General features: G+C 46.0%; 1 protein-coding gene across 1 annotated transcript in view; it reads left to right on the top strand.

Moving 5' to 3' along the window:
• grm6a (glutamate receptor, metabotropic 6a) overlaps nucleotides 1-14,750 on the top strand; it is a 56,274-nt gene that overhangs the window by 15,554 nt on the left and 25,970 nt on the right. Inside the window, exons 2-5 of the mRNA XM_034171446.1 lie at nucleotides 2,986-3,115; nucleotides 3,811-3,950; nucleotides 4,515-4,637; nucleotides 6,231-6,495. Coding sequence (XP_034027337.1) covers nucleotides 2,986-3,115; nucleotides 3,811-3,950; nucleotides 4,515-4,637; nucleotides 6,231-6,495 — 658 coding nt within the window. The remainder of the gene's footprint in view (nucleotides 1-2,985; nucleotides 3,116-3,810; nucleotides 3,951-4,514; nucleotides 4,638-6,230; nucleotides 6,496-14,750) is intronic.

The following is a 14,750-nucleotide window of genomic DNA, read 5'->3' as shown; positions in this document are numbered from 1 at the left end:
TCACCTCTGTTTGGTCCCCATCGCCTCTGTTTTTCTCCTGTCACCTCTGTTTGGCTCCCATGGCCTCTGTTTGGCCCACATCACCTCTGTTTGTCTCCCATCGCCACTGTTTGTCTCCCATTGCCTCTGTTTGTTCCCCATCACCTCTGTTTGATCCCCATCACATCTGTTTGGTCCCCATCACCTTTCTTTGTCTCCCATGGCCTCTGTTTGGTCCCCATGGCCTCTGTTTGTTCCCCATCACCTCTGTTTGTTCCCCATCACCTCTGTTTGGTCCCCATCACCTTTCTTTGTCTCCCATCACCTCTGTTTGTTCCCCATCACCTCTGTTTGGTCCCCATCACCTTTCTTTGTCTCCCATCACCTCTGTTTGGTCCCCATAGCCTCTGTGGCTCCCATGCCCTCTGTTTGGTTCTCATGACCTCTGTTTGGTCCCCACTGCCTCTGTTTGGCCCACATCGCCTCTGTTTGTCTCCCATCACCACTGTTTGTCTCCCATTGCATCTGTTTGTTCCCCATCACCTCTGTTTGGTCCCCATCACCTTTCTTTGTCTCCCATCGCCTCTGTTTGGTCCCCATGGCCTCTGTTTGCGCCCCATGGCCTCTGTTTGTCTCCCATCATCTCTGTTTGGTCCCCATCGCCTCTGTTTGTCTCCCGTCACCTCTGTTTGCCTGCATGGCCTCTGTTTGTCTCCCATGGCCTCTGTTTGGTCCCCATCACCTCTGTTTGCCTGCATGACCTCTGTTTGTCTCCCATGGCCTCTGTTTGGCTCCCATCGCCTTCCATTACCTGTGTTTGTCTCCCATCGCCTCTGTTTGGCTCCCATCACCTCTGTTTGACCCCCATCACCTTTTTTTGTCTCCCATCTCCACTGTTTGACCCCCAATGCCTGTGTTTGCCTCTCATCACCTCTGTTTGGCTCACATCATCTCTGTTTGACCCCCATTGTCTTTGTTTGTCTCTCATTTCCTCTGGTTGGCTCCCATCGCCTCTGTTTGGTCCCCATTGCCTCTGTTTGGCCCACATCACCTGTTTGTCTCCCATCACCACTGTTTGTCTCCCATTGCCTCTGTTTGTTCCCCATCACCCCTGTTTGTTCCCCATCACCTCTGTTTAGTCCCCATCACCTCTCTTTGTCTCCCATCGCCTCTGTTTGGTCCCCATGGCCTCTGTTTGTCTCCCATCGCCTCTGTGGCTCCCATGGCCTCTGTTTGGTTCTCATGACCTCTGTTTGGTCCCCACTGCCACTGTTTGGCCCACATCGCCTCTGTTTGTCTCCCATCGCCACTGTTTGTCTCCCATTGCTTCTGTTTGTTCCCCATCACCTCTGTTTGGTCCCCATCACCTTTCTTTGTCTCCCATCACCTCTGTTTGGTCCCCATGGCCTCTATTTGCGCCCCATGGCCTCTGTTTGTCTCCCATCATCTCTGTTTGGTCCCCATCGCCTCTGTTTTTCTCCCATGGCCTCTGTTTGGTTCTCATGACCTCTGTTTGGTCCCCACTGCCACTGTTTGGCCCACATCGCCTCTGTTTGTCTCCCATCACCACTGTTTGTCTCCCATTGCCTCTGTTTGTTCCCCATCACCTCTTTTTGGTCCCCATCACCTTTCTTTGTCTCCCATCGCCTCTGTTTGGTCCCCATGGCCTCTGTTTGCGCCCCATGGCCTCTGTTTGTCTCCCATCATCTCTGTTTGGTCCCCATCGCCTCTGTTTTTCTCCTGTCACCTCTGTTTGGCTCCCATGGCCTCTGTTTGGCCCACATCACCTCTGTTTGTCTCCCATCGCCTCTGTTTGTTCCCCATCACCTCTGTTTGATCCCCATCACCTCTGTTTGGTCCCCATCACCTCTGTTTGGTCCCCATCACCTTTCTTTGTCTCCCATGGCCTCTGTTTGGTCCCCATGGCCTCTGTTTGTTCCCCATCACCTCTGTTTGGTCCCCATGGCCTCTGTTTGGTCCCCATGGCCTCTGTTTGTTCCCCATCACCACTGTTTGTCTCCCATTGCCTCTGTTTGTTCCCCATCACCTCTGTTTGATCCCCATCACCTCTGTTTGGTCCCCATCACCTTTCTTTGTCTCCCATGGCCTCTGTTTGGTCCCCATGGCCTCTGTTTGTTCCCCATCACCTCTGTTTGTCTCCCATCGCCACTGTTTGTCTCCCATTGCCTCTGTTTGGTCCCCATCACCTTTCTTTGTCTCCCATGGCCTCTGTTTGGTCCCCATGGCCTCTGTTTGTTCCCCATCACCTCTGTTTGGTCCCCATGGCCTCTGTTTGTTCCCCATCACCTCTGTTTGGTCCCCATCACCTTTCTTTGTCTCCCATCACCTCTGTTTGGTCCCCATAGCCTCTGTTTGTCTCCCGTCACCTCTGTTTGTCTCCCATCACCACTGTTTGTCTCCCATCGCCTCTGTTTGTTCCCCATCACCTCTGTTTGGTCCCCATCACCTTTCTTTGTCTCCCATCGCCTCTGTTTGGTCCCCATGGCCTCTGTTTGCGCCCCATGGCCTCTGTTTGTCTCCCATCATCTCTGTTTGGTCCCCATCACCTCTGTTTTTCTCCTGTCACCTCTGTTTGGTCCCCATCGCCTCTGTTTTTCTCCTGTCACCTCTGTTTGGCTCCCATGGCCTCTGTTTGGCCCACATCACCTCTGTTTGTCTCCCATCGCCTCTGTTTGTCTCCCATTGCCTCTGTTTGTTTCCCCATCACCTCTGTTGATCCCCATCACATCTGTTTGGTCCCCATCACCTTTCTTTGTCTCCCATGGCCTCTGTTTGGTCCCCATGGCCTCTGTTTGTTCCCCATCACCTCTGTTTGGTCCCCATCACCTCTGTTTGTTCCCCATCACCTCTGTTTGGTCCCCATCACCTTTCTTTGTCTCCCATCGCCACTGTTTGTCTCCCATCACCTCTGTTTGTTCCCCATCACCTCTGTTTGGTCCCCATCACCTTTCTTTGTCTCCCATCACCTCTGTTTGGTCCCCATAGCCTCTGTTTGTCTCCCGTCACCTCTGTTTGGCTCCCATGGCCTCTGTTTGGTCCTCTTCACCTCTGTTTGTTCCCCATCACCTCTGTTTGGTCCCCATCACCTTTCTTTGTCTCCCATCGCCTCTGCTTGGTACCCATGGCCTCTGTTTGCGCCCCATGGCCTCTGTTTGTCTCCCATCATCTCTGTTTGGTCCCCATGGCCTCTGTTTGGTCCCCATGGCCTCTGTTTGTCTCCCGTCACCTCTGTTTGTCTCCCATGGCCTCTGTTTGTCTCCCATCACCTCTGTTTGTCTTCCATGGCCTCTGTTTGTCTTCCATGGCCTCTGTTTGTCTTCCATGGCCTCTGTTTGCTCCCCATCGCCTGTGTTTGCCCCCCATCGCCTCTATTTGGCTCCTATGGCCTCTGTTTGCTCCCATCATCTCTCTGTTAAACAGATTAATGTGTCGTGTTTTATTATTTTGACATTTTCTGGTTCTAGCGTAGAGCTTTAGCCAGATGTCAGATTGTTTGGCCCCACCTTTATGCTTCTCCACCTATAACTCCCTTGCACCTGTAGTTGGCTCTGCCTCTTCCAAAATGTCACTTTATTCACTTTCATGCCACAACAGTAAAGAATCCAAACAGCAGTATTGTCAACAAGTGAACAGACCACTGATCTGAAAGACTTTTGTTTAATTCCTGAGGAATGTTTCTTCTCTGAGCCTGGAAAAGTTTATGTTTCACGTTTGTCCAAACCAGGAGGGCGGAACCATTTCTGGCATGTGTTCTGGTTGCATGGACGCCATCTTTAAATGGCATCTCTGCTGTGTTTTTGTCTTGCTCAGGAAGTGCTGGCACCAACGTTTTGTTCAATGAGAACGGCGACGCTCCTGGTCGCTACGACATCTTCCAGTTCCAAATGACCAATCACAGCCATCCTGGCTACCACGTCATCGGCCAGTGGACCAATAACCTGCGACTGGATGTAAGGCGATGATTGCCTTCAGGTTTCTGTCTCCATATCCTTGTCTGTCTCACTTGTTTGTCCAATACTCTGTCCATCCCTCATTTGTCTTTCTGTCTGTCTCCACTCGTTTTTATCTTTACCTGTCAGTCTCTCTGACAAACCATCTCTCTTTTTGTCTGTTTGTGTACCTGTCTCTCTTTCTGCATGTCTAATTACTGAAGCTGTGCTGTTTCCAGCCCCCCCCCCCCCCGTTGTCTGTCCCTCATCATCTTCTTTTATGTCCAACAATGCTTTCTGTTTCCCATTCTGTTCTTTGTTCACCGTTTTTGTCCAACTTTTCTTTTGTCTGTCCAACCTTCAGCATGTGAATGTCTTTTGTCCATGCCTGCCTGTCACTTTCTGTCCAGTGATGTGTCTAAGTATCCAACCACATCTCTGTCTTCATACAATGTCTGTCTAACCATATGTCTCTCCTTTCTGTCTCCTTAACAGTATGTCTGTCTGTCTCTCTGTCTCAAAGATGGTCTGCCTCTGTCCATCCACTGATCTGTCTGTCTGTCTGTCTCCTTGCCTGTCTTCCAGCTGGAGGAGATGCAGTGGTCTGGAGGCCAGAAATCCATTCCGGACTCTGTCTGTAGTTTTTCCTGTAAACCAGGAGAGAGGAAGAAGATGGTGAAAGGCGTCCCCTGCTGCTGGCACTGTGAGGTGCGCCACCTACAGTACCACTCGAGTAATAACAATAAATTTTAACAACACGTTGGTCCCACCGCTGTCCATATTGACTTTTTTTTAGCTCAGCTGGACTGAAGGTCCATTGGGCTTATGCTGTCAGTCACTTGTCCATCTTTATCTTTATCTTTGTCATTGTCATCACCATCGTTGGCGTGTGTAAACATCTTCTTCTCCAAAATTACTGGACCAATGAAGCTGGAACTTGGTGTTCGTACTCCTACCCATGAAGACACAAAAGTTTGTTCGAGGCTTTTCCAATTTCAAATGTGGCTGCCATGGCAGCCACCTTGAAATTTGTCAGCCATTTATGCAGCAATTGAGCTAAAATTTGCTACATGAGTAGCAATCAGCGAGCCCAAAGACAAAAGCTGTTGGTTTTTGTGAATTTTTACCTCACCTGGACCAAAAGGTCCATTGAGCTTATGTAGTGGGTCGCCTGTCTGTTGGCATCAGTGTCTGTGGCGGTGGTGATGTGTGTAAACACCTTCTTCTCCAAAACTGCTGAGCCAGTGAAGCTGAAAGTTGACATAAATATTTCATCCTGTAAGGACACCAGAGTTTGTTCAAGGTATTCCAGTCCGATGTCAAACATGGCTGCCGTGGCAACCATATTGAAAATGCCACCCAGAGCCATTGCTCAGCAGTTTTTAAGGATATTCAGCTTAAATTTGGTAGAAAGGTATATAGTAGGTCGCTCCAAAACATATCCGACAAGTTTTTGGGATTTTTTAAAATTTGGCCTCGATATGACCTTTGGAGTTTGGCCGTGCCTACTTTTCTAGCTGAAACTGTGATGTCTTGTATCATCCAGGTGAGCTGTTTTTCTTTTGGGTGGGTGTGTGTGTGTGGGGTGGGGGGTCCTTGATTATTATGCACAGGTCTGCAGTCAACCACTGGAACTTTTGTTGGTGCTGGACATCAATGATATTCTGAATAATCATTCCATCACTCATCAGAGTGAGGCCATTCTCCCGTGACCAGTTCTTGGCCTCGATTTCAAAATTAAGAAAATCCGGCTAATTTAAAAAAAAAATCATAGCCAAAATTCATATGTAATCTCAGTTCTTACTGTTGCTGATGACGTTATACTTCTGATTACATATGATTGTCAGTGTTTATTGCAGATTACATCCTATTACGCACATTTCCAATTTAATATCCAATCCCTTCCTACGTTTTTCCCAACTTCCAAAAAGTTAAGCTTACTTGTTACTATCTTTAAAGATGTATTGTTTAAGGGTGTGACGTGTTTTCCACATTGTGCAAGAGGATCAGAAGGCTCAGTGCAGATTTCTGCAGATTATACCCGCTCGTCCACTTTTACACAAGATGACCCCCAATCTGCACCAATTCAACCCAGTTACTCACTTTTTTTAATCAAAGTTCATCTCGACATCACAAATTTTCAGTACATGTAAAACTTTCCTGATTCCTCACAGTGTTCTACAGCGTTACTTCTACCAAAGATTTCATACACGTCACGGTCTCCCTCTCTCTGTCTGTCTGTCTGTCTGTCTCTCTCTCTCTCTCTCTGTCTGTCTGTCTGTCTGTCTCCTCCCCCTCCAGCTCTGTGATGGTTATCAGTTCCAGTTGGACGAGTTTAACTGTGAGATGTGTCCATCAGACATGCGCCCCACGCTCAACCGAACGGCGTGCCGCCCCACACCCATCATCAAACTGGAGTGGAACTCGCCCTGGGCCTTGGTGCCCACCACCATCGCCATGCTTGGTATCCTAGCAACGAGCGCAGTGGTGATCACCTTCATCCGCTTTAATGACACGCCCATCGTTAGAGCGTCGGGCAGAGAGCTCAGCTACGTACTACTGACAGGTAAATGCTCTGTCCATCAGTAAATACTAGTACACACAAGTAAATACTCTGATCATCAGTAAATACTATTACACAGAGGTAAATACTCTGATCATCAATAAATGCTAGTACACACAGGTAAATATTCTGATCATCAGTAAATGCTAGTACACACAGGTAAATACTCTGATCATCAGTAATTGCTAGTACACACAGGTAAATATTCTGATCATCAGTAAATGCTAATACACACAGGTAAATACTTGTATCATCAGTAAATACCGGTACACACAGGTAAATAAATACTCTGATCATCAGTAAATGCTCATACACACAGGTAAATACTGTGATCATCAGTAAATACTAGCACACACTGGTAAATACTGTTATCATCGGTAAATAATCTTACCACTGGTAAATAATCATATCAGTAAATACTGTCATCATCAGTAAATACTGTTCTCTGTAAGCACTTTAATTATTAGTAAATTCTAGTACACATTGGTAAATAATGTTATCATTGGTAAATAATCTTACCACTGGTAAATAATCATATCATCAGTAAATACTGTCATCATCAGTAAATACTGTTCTTTGTAAGCACTTTAATTATTAGTAAATTCTAGTACACATTGGTAAATACTGTTATCCGTAAATACTGTCATCATTAGTAAACACTAGTAAAAACAGCTGTCATCCATATCTACTGGTACACACAGGGAAATACTATTGTCGTTGGTTAAAATTGGTACAGATTAGTAAATACTGCTGTCCTCTGTAACTACTAGTACTCACTGAGAAACAGCATTGTCATTGGCAAATACTGGTAGACACTGGTAAATGCCGTTGTCATCTTTAAATACTGGTACACACAGTAAAATACCATTGTCACTGGTAAATACTGGTACACATTAGTAAATACAGCTGTCATCCATAACTACTGGTACACACTGGTAAATTGTTATGTGTCGACGCGGGTTGAGGAGCGGACCTGCGTCAGACGGAACCCAGCGCTAAAAATAACCAGAAAGCGGTTCCAATAACAAAAACAATTTATTTCACCCGCTGGTGCATAATAAAGTGTAAAACTGAAAAAGCGTCCTTCTGGTGGAGTGAAGGCTGGCACGCTCTCCAGCGCCCAAAAGGATCGAAGCCCGGCGCTCCTGGACCCACTATTACCGCCAACCACCCCCCAGGTGGACACGACAAACCGACTCTCTGCGAAGGATAGAAGAGGTGAGGTAAGTCAGCAGTTACAACTAATATCCTTCAAAAGACACACACTATCAGCAACACATTCAGGTCTGTATTTTAAGCTTTATGCAAATGAGCAGCTTCTCACAACAGGTGGAGGACAACTTGTCCGCATGCCACAGAAGTGAGAAGCCAGCTGCATAATTCCCATCACAATTCAAATATACTGCGTAACAAAATACCAAGTTACTATCAACAATTAGTCAAACACTTAATCACCTCTGATGTGTGCTGACAGCATGTGTCCCTCACCCTTCCTCCTTCACGGGCTCGATGTGTCAAACCCAGGCGCGGTCCTCAGCGTCTCACAAACGAACATCACAAGGTCGAGTTCCCGGCAGTTCTGCTTGAATCACACATGACTTAAATGCAGAACACCATCCAATTATCTGCTTCAGCTGAAAGTCTTTAAGGCTGCACGTGAGCACCACGTGCTGCACATGATGTTGATGAGGGTGAAGGACTCCTCCTGTTGATGAGGGTGAAGGACTCCTCAGCCAGCACCTTCTCCACAGACAAATCAGTTCTCATGCCACCTGGAGAGCAAAGAAAAGAAAAGAACACCAAAATGTCCAGCCACACCCCCCAACACACAACAGTACCCCCCCTTTAACGGGAAGCCTCCCGGCGACCGAACAAACCAGGCCCGAGAACAGCACCTCCCTCCGGGGTCCTCGTCAGGAAGCAGACAGCACAACGCTCCCAAGGTCCACCACAGACAGCAGGACAGGGCACCGCAGCTGGAAGGCCGACTGGCATCAACAAAAACCCCAAAACAGTCCCTAGTATAATCCAACACACAAGAAAAAACACAAAACCTACCCAAAACCTCCCCAGGGGACCATCCCATCCAACCCCGGGAAGAAAAGAAAAACACCCAAATGCAAAAACCCAACACAGCCCCACAAACACAATACAAACATAAATGCATAAAAGAAAAATAACAAACAACCCCCCCAGAACGACCTGCAGAGCCCAACCCCCCCCCAGAAGGCCTTTACCACCAGTTCCAGGAGGAACAGCCAGAACCAGAATCCCACAAAGGTCCCCAGGTGTACATGGCGCAAACGGCGCCCCCCAGAGGACCGTACCATCAACCCCAGGAGGTACCCTCCCCACAACCCCGGAACCCCAGACCCGGCCACACTTGGCTAGTCGGCCCCAAGCCAATTCCCCCCCCAAGAGGACCGTCCCATCAACCCTGGAGGTGGAACCCGGAAGGAAACAAAACAAAATCAAAATCCAACCCCCGGAGGACTACCAAAAACAACCCCGGGGGGATATAAAACGACCGTAAACCCTGTTACCTTCCCCGGCACCCCGAAAGACCCCAGGTCCCTCCCAGAGCCCCTCGGTGGCTCAATTTTGGCGAACGGCTCAAAACATTAAGCCGGGGAAGGGAACAGGAAAAACTAACCCAGCCCCAACCCCAAGGCGCAGCGGAAAACCGGAAATACGTCCGGTGCCCCAACTCGACCATACCCCAGCCTCTCGGGAGGGGTGGAACTACCGAAATGGCGAACGGCAACAGATCGGCCCACCCCTCCGACTGAGGTATGTTCCCGCTGCACCACACCCCGGCAACACCAATGACGAACGGTACAAAGGCTCACCGAGGCTGGAGTGGAACCGGGCCCTAACCAAACCAAGAAAAACGCCCCTAACACCCCCCCCCCCCCCTAGGTGCAGAGGTCTTCTGAGAACGCTCAGCGTGACCAACCTGCACCACCCCACAACCCACAAGACGAACGGTCTTGGGGCAAGTGAGGTTGGGGTTAGGGATGTAGGGAAATAAAAAACAACAAAATAAAACAACCCAACAACCCAAACAGAAAATACCTAAAAACACATAAAAATTAACAATTAAGTGAGCCCAGACGGGCTTCTAACCGCCTAACATTCACTCCACCAGACACGCCTCTGACTCCCCAAACAAATTATAACCCCTATTTAAAGAAAACAAAACATTAACCCATACAAGATTTTTTTTTTTTTTTTTGTGTGTGTGTGTGTGTTATTTTGCCTGTCCCAGAACACCTGGAGATACGTCACCAGAGAACATTGCATCAAAAATGAAGCACAGGCTTCACCGTCTCCCGCATAAGGCTCCGGACGACAAACAATCAGTTCGGACGCCGAATCTCTGGGAGACGGAGTTATCTGCACCAGTATCGATGGTGCCACAGCTGGAGCAGCAGGAAGCGGAACGGCTTGCGCTACAAGCTCCGCAACACGGGCGTCCGCTGGCCCAATTTGGCTTGTGAGATGCGGCAATTGTTCCCATATTTTCTCCAAGTGTTCTCGAACTTTTTCGGCGAAAGGAACCGCCTCTGTCGCTGGGTCTGTTATGTGTCGACGCGGGTTGAGGAGCGGACCTGCGTCAGATGGAACCCAGCGCTAAAAATAACCAGAAAGCGGTTCCAATAACAAAAACAATTTATTTCACCCGCTGGTGCATAATAAAGTGTAAGACTGAAAAAGCGTCCTTCTGGTGGAGTGAAGGCTGGCACGCTCTCCAGCGCCCAAAAGGATCGAAGCCCGGCGCTCCTGGACCCACTATTACCGCCAACCACCCCCCAGGTGGACACGACAAACCGACTCTCTGCGAAGGATAGAAGAGGTGAGGTAAGTCAGCAGTTACAACTAATATCCTTCAAAAGACACACACTATCAGCAACACATTCAGGTCTGTATTTTAAGCTTTATGCAAATGAGCATAAATACTGTTATCAGTAAATACTGTTATCAGAAAATACTGTCATCAGTAAACACTAGTACACATTAGCAAATACTGTTATCATCCGTAAATGGTGTTATCATCAGTAAATACTGTTAAGATCTGTAAACACTGGTACACACTGGTAACGACTTGTCATTGATAATAGTGGTACACACTGTTAAATACCATTGCCATCAGTAAATAGTGGTACACACTGGTAGATACCAGTTGTCATTGGTATATACTGGTACACACACTCATCTGCAACCGCTTAGTCCAATTAAGGGTCGCTGGGACCTGGAGCCTATCCCAACAGTCTTAGAGAGTGAGGTGGGTTACACCCTGGACAGGACGCCAGCCTGTTGCAGGGCCACATATAGACAAACAAACACATTCACACCCGCGCACACACCTATGGACAATTTAATGATTCCATTTCACCTAACTTGCATGTCTTTGGATGTGGGATCAAACCAGAGCACCCGGAGAGAACCCACGCAAACATGGGGAGAACACGGAAACCACACAAAAAAGCCGCAAGTGGGAAACAAACTCATGACCTTCTAGCTGTGAGGCAACAGTGCTAACCACTAATCAACCGTGCTACCCTATATACTGGTACACACTGGTAAATACAGTTGTCATCGCTAAATACTGGTACACATTCAGGGTTCTAGCTAGGCTAAGACCAAGCTTTACTAAATTATAAATAACTTTTGAATGATATGAGATAGAAACTTTTTTTTTTTTTGCTGAAAAGTTAACTCTGCAGACTTTCGAGCCAGCCATCAGCCATCTTTGTACTCCTCATAGAAGCTGTGTGATGACGTGCGCAATGTGAGTGTCCAGTCGGAATTGTTTCACCATCACATGGTTTTCCAAAATCCAATCGTAGGGCAGATTTACCTCACGTGAAAAGCCAAAGATCGTTTTCAGGAGTGATATGTTACTAGTTGGCCCATTTGAATAGCCCCCTGGGTGCTCCAATGAGTACATACTATTAATACATACTCAGTGTGCCCTGCGCCATTACGCACAGCGATCAGTGAAAGCAGGAGCACACAGAGAGCCTCTGATGACAATCTCACGTGCTCAAACAAAGAGTGTGTAACTATCAGGATTGCTCCACTAGTTTGCATGTGACTGTTACTGGATAACTCTGTTGCTTTCTCTGCGTAAAGCACTGTTGACCATATCAGTGGACAACAAAACGCATAGACCATTTTGTATATATTGTTCAAAATGTCCATTTGTGTTTATTGTTTGAACCTTTTTGTTGTGCAGTCTTTCACACAAGACCTCAAATTACCTTTATAAAGTGTCAAAACAGTTGTTTATTATAGTTTGCTGTGTGTTTTGAATAAATGTGTGTGGAAAATTATTTTTCGCTTTATTTCTAACTTGCCTATTTTTGATTGTAAACCTTTATTACACTCATAAAACACAACAAAAACATATTCTGAAAGCACAGGTTGTCCTGAAAAAAAGAGACATAAAACCTGATTGTGGGATGCAGGGAGAGCTGTTAACAGCAATAATAAACATTTATGCAAGGCGAGTGAACTGTCCAAAAAATGCCCTCTGACCCCAGAGGGTTAAATCAGAGCAGATTGTGATGCACCACGTCTCCGCTCTGATCTGTTTTAAGTGCCGAAAGTAGCTGACTGCAAAGCTCTGCTGTTTGTGGCAGAGATATGAAGAAAATGAGAATTATATTTATTTCTTTAATTATTTGGTTGAAGTTGCAAAGTAAAGCAAAAGTATGACACTATAAGCTTGAAATATGATAGAATTGGTACATTTTTCAGCAACATTTCAGTTCATTTTTTGATAAATCCATGATGGGCAGGAGAGGAAATTTGAACCCGAGAGCCGGGAGGACATTTGCAGTGCTGGGTGGTACCGCCCAGCACCGCTCATTGTAGCTAGAACCCTTCACACATTGGTAAACAGCATTGTCATTGGTAAATACTGGTACAGACTGGTGCATACCGTTGTCATCTGTGACTGCTGGTACCCATTGGTAAATACCTTTGTCATCTATAAGAGTGGTACACATTGGTACACTTTGGTAAATGCCATTGTCATCGTTAAATACTGGTACATATTGATAAATACTGTTGTCATCCATAACTACTGGCACATACATAAAAACAATTCTCATCCATAACTACTGGTACAGACCAGTAAACATTGTTGTCATTGGTAAATACAGTTATCAGTAAATACTGGTACACAATGGAAAATACGATTCAGCACAATGAATAGCGACCATGTGATCGTTGGTCACTATTCACACTCCCGTACAATAGATGGCAGGGTTCTATGCATTTTGACCTAAAATGCATAAAAATGCATAGTTTGGGAACTGAGGACACTTAATTGTTGAAGCTTTCTAGGTGGAATTCTTTCCCATTCTTGCTTGACGTACAACTTCAGTTGTTCAACAGTCCGGGGTCTCCGTTGTCATATTTTGTACTTTATAATGTGCCACACATTTTCAATGGGTGACAGGTCTGGACTGCAGGCAGGCCAGTCTAGTACCCGCACTCTTTTACTACGAAGCCACGCTGTTGTTACACGTGCAGAATGTGGCTTGGCATTGTCTTGCTGAAATAAGCAGGGACGTCCCTGAAAAGACCTTGCTTGGATGGCAGCATGTGTTCCAGAACCTGGATGTACCTTTCAGCATTGATGGTGCCATCACAGATGTGTAAGTTGCCCATGCCATGGGCACTAACACACCCCCATACCATCACAGATGCTGGCTTTTAAATTTTGCACTGGTAACAAGCTGTATGGTCTTTTTCTTCTTTTGTACGGAGGATACGACGTCCATGATTTCCAAAAACAATTTGAAATGTGGACTCATCAGACAATAGCACACTTTTCCACTGTGCGTCTGTCTATTTCAAATGAGCTCGGGCCCAGAGAAGGCGGCGGCGTTTCTGGATGTTGTTGATGTATGGCTTTCACTTTGCATGGTAGAGTTTTAACTTGCACTTGTAGATGTAGCAACGAACTGTGTTAACTGACAATGGTTTTCTGAAGCGTTCTTGAGCCCATACGGCAAGATCCTTTATACAATGATGTCGGTTTTTAATGCAGCGCCACCTGAGGGATCGTCACGGGCATTCACTGTTGGTTTCCGACCTTGCCACTTACTTTCCACAATCTCTGAATCTTCTGATATTATGGACTGTAGATGATGGAATCCCTAAATTTCCTGCAATTGAACATTGAGAAACATTGTTCTTAAACTGTTGGACTATTTTTTCACGCAGCTGTTCACAAAGTGGTGATCCTCACCCCATCTTTGCTTGTGAACGGCTGAGCCTTTTGGGGATGCTCCTTTTATACCCAATCATGACACTCACCCATTTCCAATTTGGTGTTCTTTGAACATTCATCAACTTTCCCCGTCTTTTGTTGCCCCTGTCCCAGCTTTTTTGAAATGTGTTGCAGGCATCCATTTCAAAATGAGCAAATATTTGCACAAGAACAAAAAAAGTCTATCAGTTTGAACATTAAATATCTTGTCTTTGTGGTGAATTCAATTAAATATAGGTTGAAGAGGATTTGCAAATCATTGTATTCTCTTTTAATTTACATTTCACACAATGTTCCAACTTCATTGGAATTGGTGTTGTACAAATACACATTTATTTGTAAAAGCCAACACATGGTGCAGTAACTTGTGTGTTGGCTTTTTACAAATAAATAAACCAACCAACCAGTGATGAGAGGAGGCTCATTTACCCATAATGCCTTTTGGCATATGTGTGTGTTAATGCTCAAACCTTCAGAATTAGAGTATTACTTTAAAACTAAAAGATATGTGCGATATTTTCACTTTGTAAAAATTACAGGATTGACGTTAATGTTGATAAACTGTCAAGGAATTAGTTTGGTTTATAAATCAAACCAGAAGTCAAAACTGCCATGCTTTTGATGTCTTCTGTTACACGTCTGTGCTGTTCCATGTTGAAAGTAAATGACACTTCTTTACTGCAGTGGGCAGGGTGCACAAAGACAGAAGCTCTGACTCGTTTGTGTTGGGATTGTGATCACTGTTGATTTTACTCAGAAGCATCGGTGGTGCTTAAACTCTGTCAATAGCTGACCGTGTACCGAAGTCAATATTAAAAGTTTGTGGTTTGCTGTAGCTTCCGCTAATTTTTTTTACCGGTTTATCGGTTTAGCGTTATAAAAGTTAATTTTTCAGTTAGCAGATTAGCGGTTATTGAAGCTAACTTTTTTGGTTAGCTGTGCCCACCACTGGTTGGAGGCTCAGTAAGTGTCT

Source organism: Thalassophryne amazonica, chromosome 6 (assembly GCF_902500255.1).
Source record: "Thalassophryne amazonica chromosome 6, fThaAma1.1, whole genome shotgun sequence".
NCBI classification, from domain to species: Eukaryota; Metazoa; Chordata; class Actinopteri; order Batrachoidiformes; family Batrachoididae; genus Thalassophryne; species Thalassophryne amazonica.
This window is presented reverse-complemented; position numbering and strand designations above follow the sequence as displayed.